Source organism: Mercenaria mercenaria, chromosome 3 (genome assembly GCF_021730395.1).
Source record: "Mercenaria mercenaria strain notata chromosome 3, MADL_Memer_1, whole genome shotgun sequence".
In the NCBI taxonomy this organism is placed as follows: domain Eukaryota; kingdom Metazoa; phylum Mollusca; class Bivalvia; order Venerida; family Veneridae; genus Mercenaria; species Mercenaria mercenaria.
This window is the reverse complement of record NC_069363.1, coordinates 3,046,154-3,053,737: the sequence shown is the minus strand read 5'-3', so window position 1 is coordinate 3,053,737 and position 7,584 is coordinate 3,046,154. Positions and strand designations below refer to the sequence as shown.

General features: G+C 34.6%; 1 protein-coding gene across 1 annotated transcript; it reads left to right on the top strand.

The window, feature by feature from the left end:
• Positions 1-558: 558 nt before the first annotated feature.
• LOC123523701 (probable serine/threonine-protein kinase clkA) lies at positions 559-3,383 on the top strand. The gene is made up of 6 exons (XM_045301351.2): positions 559-724; positions 1,139-1,336; positions 1,791-1,906; positions 2,083-2,666; positions 2,904-3,022; positions 3,240-3,383. The coding sequence occupies exons 1-5, from the start codon at positions 581-583 to the stop codon at positions 3,017-3,019; spliced, it is 1,158 nt and encodes a 385-aa protein (XP_045157286.2). The 5' UTR covers positions 559-580; the 3' UTR covers positions 3,020-3,022; positions 3,240-3,383.
• Positions 3,384-7,584: the final 4,201 nt, after the last annotated feature.

The window sequence follows — 7,584 nt, the reverse complement described above, 5'->3', positions numbered from 1 at the left end:
GGCCATTTCTGTTTAACAAAATAAAAACTATCAAAAGTGTAGAAGTTTCAAATTATTAAGTTAGTAAAATTTCAGTTGTATTTCACATTTCATGTTTTATCATTTTCTATATATTATAACGTTTCTTTTGAAAGATGAAAAGCATTATTCTTTCAATGTTAAAAAAAAAAACAAGGAAGAATATCCAACAGGTCAACCCGAGCATTTTACTCTGCCTACTAGTTACGGGTTCTTTTTCAATTGATATAAAATTAGAATGGAATTATATACATTTCTTCGACTATAAATGCCCATTATCTGTAAATATCAAGCATACGTTTACATAAATTGTTGTAGAATTTACATTTTTATATTCACTGCAAATGTTAACATAAGCATAACCTTGAAAAACAGAAACGTTTATATCTATAAATATTAATGAGTTGGCATTTCATAGCAAGAAAAAGGAGTTCAAAAGAAATTTAAATATCATGTATAAATATGACTGCTGTAGAGGTCATGACTTTTCTTTCGCAAATATATATAAATTAGGCAACTTTCCAATAGTCCTCACAGCAAGTAAGAATTCAGACGTGTAACCATGTTTGTCGTGCAGTTGTCTTTGATATCATTGCTGGTGCTTGGGGCACATTGTGAAACTGCTGAGAGATATATGGAATACATTCTTGGCAGACACAATGGTTTCAGACAAAGATGGTTTAATGGACGACAGTGGGAGAGTATGGTGAGTACATGTTCGTCTCTTAAAACTTTATTCTTTTCAAAATTGAAATCAGCATCTATTTACCAAGACACATTATAATCAAAACAAATATTTAACCATTATGAACATTTCTTTTTTAACTAAATATGGATAAGGGGAATCGTCAAATAATCAAATGTGTGGCGGCTGTAAAAAGTTTCCCCGTACTTGGATTCAGTGTTATTATATTTTCTAGTCCTTTGGGATCATGGAGTCCATTCAACTTGTGTGATAGAGTTCCGCTTAAGCCGGTGCTAGGAGGCGTGAGAGGTGTTGCACGTTTCATTACCTCTCATGAATAGACTCATTCAATCCGAGTCTGCTATTATTCTTCTTGTTTTCATTCTTTGCTTCCAAAGGATCTTTTTACAGATTTTATTATTTCAATTTATACAGGAATGGGACAATTCACTAGCAGAGGAGGCAGACAGACACATGTCCGAATGTAACATGGGAAGCGGATATTATCGTCGTGGTGAACACTATGCTTACTATAGTGGAGGTGATCATTACTACAACATACGTCAAACCTTCGATGAATGGTACAATGGAATGAACGGATTCAACTGGAACAACAATGAAGATTCCTACCAGGTAATATTACCTTGAATATACCATCCGACGGACATACGTAAAAAGATGGCATATCTATGAACATCTCAGTTCATCATATTTCATTGTACTTCGTCTTTAATTTTCATTCAGGTAAAAACATATTGAAGTATACGGCATGTTTTATTTTACAAGGGTTTTGAACACAACAATAATCTGAATAACTGCTTTGTTGCAACCAAACAGGTATAGATAAAGTACCACTTCAGCGAAAAGCAGCTTTACAAAAATGTCCTTCTATTTTAGGTCACAATAATTACAATTTCGAGAGTGTTAAACGTCTGAATGATTCCTTGACTATTTTAGTGATTTGAAGCTATTTTACATTATACTTAGGGTCCATTAAAAGCAATTATTGAGTCAGAGATATGAAAGAATAGTGTTTAGCTTCAGGCTAATTAACTTATATGTAATTAAAAGTATCATTACCTTTCAGATGGATTGGTACAGAGGTCAATCGGTTGGCTGTGCTATGAACTGGTGCCCTTCATTCTTTGCTAATGGTGAAAACTACCAGAACATGTGGTTCTTTGGATGTTTCTATAAACCAAGGTGTGTTAAAAAGAATTCGTATCATTATTTTATTTCTAAGATGATAAACTTGCAAACAAACTTGAACATTTCGTATTGGAGTAAATATTTATTGACTTTACTTTCCAAACCCCGTTATTCTAATTTCTAATCAAAAGCAGCAGGTAAAACTCTCTAGTTTGTATTTATCATTGTAGGGAATACATGGACAATAATGAGTTCTTTGGTGGATACGGGAATGGCAATGGCTTCTATGGGTATGGCATGAATAATGATTTCTACAACAACGGGTATGGCTTTGATAACAACTTCTACGGGAACGGTTACTATATGAACAACTACAATAACGGATATGGCAACAGAGATTACTATTACAACAGGGGTTATTGGAATGGCAATGACAACGATGGAGATTATTACTACAACAGAGAATATTACTGGAATGGAAATAACGGTGACAACTTCTACAATAGAGGTTACTATATGGACAACTACTACAACAATGAATTTGGCAACGGTAATTCCTACTACAACAAAGGCTATTACATGAATGATGACAACTACAACAACTTCTATGGTAATGGCAACTACTACAATAGAGGTTATTATTGGAATGGTAATGATTACAACAGAGATAACTACTACAACAGAGGGTACTACATGGACAACTACTACAACAATGGTTATGGCAACGGTAACTTTTACTACAACAGATACTTCATGAACAATGGCTACAATAATGGCTACGGAAACTTTTACAACAATAACATGGAGGAAAACAGTAAGTTCTATTTTGTCTCAATATCACTGTTTAAGAACAATCACGCCAACAAATGGGCACGTTTATTTCTAACAGAAATGACTTCATTAAATTGCGCTGGTGGTTATTTTGACATTATTTTATATATAAAAACATAGTAAAAAATAGTCTGTGTCTTAAATTGGGTTTATAATTTTATGAAGATATATTGAATATGTCTGTCTATTTGCTTTCAACATTTTCTGTATTTGTCTGCAGTGGAGTGTGAGGACAAGATGTCTGACTGTGAGGAAAACATGGACAGGTGTAACAATGATATGTTCTATATGAGGTTCCAGTGCAGAAGGACCTGTGGGTACTGTGAAAGGAAGTGATTTGTAAGAAAATACGTTTTTAAAGTTATTAATTCTTCACGGTTGACCTTTATAATTTGCAAAGGCTTACAAAAATTATAATGCTCTTTGTACCCAGATTGGAAAAAGTAGATATAGTATTCATACAACAATAACGTGTGTTTTATCATTATTATTGTTCTGTGTGTAGAATTCCAGTTTATTATCGAAGCTGATGTGAAATCTTCTTTTATCATTACAGATTCTTCGCTAAATACAAGGGAAGCCTTGACCTATGGTCTTGTATTGGAGCATATTATGGAAGTTTAAATAATTATAAATAAATAATATGATCATAATTTTGTGTTTTCTTTACATTTATCAATTTAAGGTAGTTTACTGTGGCAATGTGGAAGTGTTTCATACTTGTACATTGTACATAATACCCCAGTCACACATACGGCGCGGATAGCTACGTCCGGCTACGGATCGAAACGTAGTAATCCGTATCGATCCGTACCTGAACCGTACCTTAAAGTAGTAGCCCGTATCAATCCGTACTGCACAGGTACGGATCGATACTGATTACTACGTTTCTATACGTAGCTAAACGTAGCTATCCGCGCCGTATGTGTGACTGTGGTATAAAATGAAATGTTGAGCAGGTTGATCAAAGGCACATTTTAAAATATATTTAACGCCAATAAAGTCGCATGTTTTAAGAATACGTTTCTAGTGTGACTAGTGACGATCTAGAGTTGTTGGTTTCAGTTTCACGTGCAAAAAGTTCTAATTGGCAAATAAGGAGGCCAATTGTGAATCTTGTCATTCAGCGATAGTGAATCACGACTTACTCCCAAACCTTGATATATTCGTGATTGAGGGGGTTTGGGCGTGGCCGAACGAATTGGATCCCCGATCACAGTTATGGGCTAAGTGTGGGTTGAAAACATGGTTTGGGGTGTAGAAATATTGCCCTTTTAGAAAGCCGTCCGGCTTGTTCACGGAAGGTATGTGTTTCTACCCTGGTGCCCGCCCATGCCTGAAATAAAGCCTGGCGGGGCATTTTTTCATTAACCATTACAAGCTGGAAAGTTGCAACCAATGTGTTTTGCAGGGCAATCTCGATTTGATATGCTTATGTATGGCCATATTACGGAAAAACAGCCATTTATTTGACGTATCTGTAAGCGAAAGTAGACTAAATCCAGTATGTCCCCAGAAAAAAGTATTTCGCAGATTATTTCCCTTGTGTCGCTGAAAGAGAAATCTTTTCATAAATATGACTGATCTGCTATATAATGTGGATTCAAAATAAATAGAAATGTATAAAAAGGTTCACACATAATGAAATAATATAAGACTCGGTTCCCATGAGACTGATCATGAGAAATAATGGAATGTGATGCATCCCTTACGACTTCTAGCACCGATTTAAACGGAACTTAATAAATATACAGATACATATTTCAGTAACTTCAAATAACAAGAATGTTTCAAATTGCGAGTCAAAATGCGTAATAGTAAAGACGATTTGACTTTTAAACAAGTTTATGTTTTCTTTCATTCCATTCAGACAAACATAAATAATTTACCATCTAACTCAAGTAACCTTTGAATAATAAACAACAAACAAAAGATAGGAGTGGTCAACAGGCAAACTAATTTATCGAACGGAAAAGAACGGGGTGTATTAAATTTATTAAATGTCAAATAAGAGAATAAATGAAAATACAGCAATGTTTTGTAACCGAGATTTAAAGATACAGACTGTTTTTGCTCAGTACTTTCTCTGATATAACCATCCTTAGCAATGTCAGTTTTCCACCGGCCATGTTTTTTAATAAGTCTATCAGGGACGCGTTTATCAGCTGCACAAGTAGCCCCTCCCGATCTCAAAGAATGTAAACCAAACTTCGATTTGTCAAGACCTATTTTGCAAATATTGTCTAAAAATATTTCTCTTGCTCTTGTATAAGAAATATGATTTCCGTCTCTTAACTTGTAAGAATTGTTTTTCTTACAAAACGCTACTTTTCTGAACAAATATTCATCGGACGTTTCTGCAATTCCTGCTAAACGTAAATATTTTTCTAATGCTTTTACGGGACATGTGATATTGTCGGTTCTACTTATAAGAACTTTTGACCCTTTACTCAGCTGATCGGTTTTTGATTTTACGATTTTCAACTCAATGTGATTAGATTCAAAAGTAATGTGATTACGTTTTAAAGAAACCACCTCGCTAAATCTAAGAAAACCTGAAAAACTCAAGAGTGTCATAGCAATAAACCTAGCATTCAAGACACAGCTATCCTGTCCGAAATGTTCAACTATAGCGCGCAAATCCGAGCTATGCACGGGTTCTTTTGATACACGTTCTTTTGCAACAGACCTTAATAACCCGTTTTTAATGTTAATAACAAAAGTGGAACTACAAGGATCCGGAAATCCAGCCAGGTTGTGTGCCCATTTAATGCCATAGAGAATGTTATTTATTTTTGACTCTGAAGGGCGAGAACTCTCTAAAGAAGAAATGTATAAAGCTACGTAATAATCTTTTGCAGGAACCGAAACAAGGTTGTATTTGCTACACCATGTGCAAAAATGTTTAAAATACATTTCATATGATTTAATTGTATTTTGCGACTTTGCATTGTATGACAGCCTTTTTAAATTTTTAAATATAGTCTTGAGTTCTGGGTGAAGTTGTAATGTATCCATCTCTCTCCAGATGCCTACTTTAAACAAATCTGTGAAATGTAGAGTACAAAAATATTCATGAACAATTTGAACATAAACCGCGAAACAATTTTTAAGAAAATAGCATAAAAAGAGCTTAATTGTTGAAGCAGCTGTAATCTTATATTTAAGTTTCTGGCACTGTATTCAAAGCGCAGCTAACTACAACTTACATATTCTGACACTGTATAAAATAACACAGCCGCAATCCAAACAATAACTTCCGCTTTATGTTCTGGCACTATTTTACGTCAACGGCCACAGTTTTAAACTGACTTCCGTTTCTATTACATACCATTATAATAACATCTCTGAAAAAGTTTTAAAAACTAATTCCTGCTAAAATATTAATAACGCGGCCACGGTTAAAAACCGACTTCCGCTTCTATATTCTGGCACTTAACTGCTATCTCTGACAGTTAGAACTTAATTCTACTTAGAATTATGAAATTATATCAATATCACGGCCACAGTTTAAAACTGACTTCCGCCTTGGGTTCTAAACACTATCTCAATTTCGCGGCTACAGTATATACTGACTTCCGCTAATATTTCTTAGCGATTTAAAACACATGTGAAATTACTAAATACTAAAAATTATGCTTAAATTTATGAAACTATGTTAATATCGCAACCCAAATTGAAAACTGACCCCTGTTTTAACTCGTTACGCTGTATTAACATCGCGGCCACAGTTAAAAACTGACTTCCGCTTTTATTTCTCTTCACTCAAATGTCGCTAAACGGCGATTTATCCAATAAAATAGAGGCAATGACAAATCATTAATTATTTACATGTGCCAATCTATTCATCAAAAAATGCCTGTATCTGATATAAAGAGTTTATAGAATATAAATATTCCATAAATCACTGTGAAAACAAAACTACATATGTAATCCGAATGCATACGCTGTATGTCAATAACAGTTAATTAATACGAACTGCTAAGACTTTACCCCTGAATCTTCTACCGTCAAAAATGCAATTTCCAAGTTGATTGTTATTCTTAAAAATATCTTGTCCAGACTTGAATTCCAAAATCTCAGAAATAAAGTCTTGTTTCATGAAATTTTTCTTGAAGATAATAGGCCAAAATGAAGCACTAGGCCATTTCGGTACAATCAGCGTACCAACAGCTCCACAATGTAAAAGATGAAAAATAGTACGTGAAACTAAACGGATTGGTGGAACAAGCCAGTTGTTACATCCACTCCAATCCTGAGTGAAGGCATCTATAGCTTCTGTGTCAAAATCCAAGAACTTAGAATTATATAGCTTTAATTTTCTGTTTTGGGAACTAGCAAATCGATCCACATTATGTGGACCCCATAACGAGTCAACAAAACGGAAAAAATCATCAGTCACTTCCCACTCATCTGTGTTATTGAGCTTGCTTATATCATCAGCTACAGAATTTTGTTCCCTTGGGACCCATTGTATTTTCATGTCTATGTTCCATTTTAAACACAATTCAAAGATTTTTAAAGACTCTTCCTGTAATTCGGGCTTTGTGCTACCCGACTGTACAATATGGACGCAGGACTGTGAATCTGAGAACCACTTCACACTTTTACCTTTCAACAACTGGCCGTAAGCTCTTAATGCAAGTTTGACTGCTCTTATTTCCCTAAAAGTAGAACTCTTCCCTTTTTCATAATCTGACCATATATTATGAAAAACACTGTCTTTGCAATTGACAATGTAAGATCCAGCTGCTACATGGGAAGCATCAGAATATACAAGAGTACACGTAGGAGAATAACCAGATAAAAATCTTTTGTTCAGACTGCGCAAATTAGAGCGCCAGAATTTAATTTCTGTGACACCGGGACTTGTGGGTGACAATTTATAGGTGCCGTCCCAA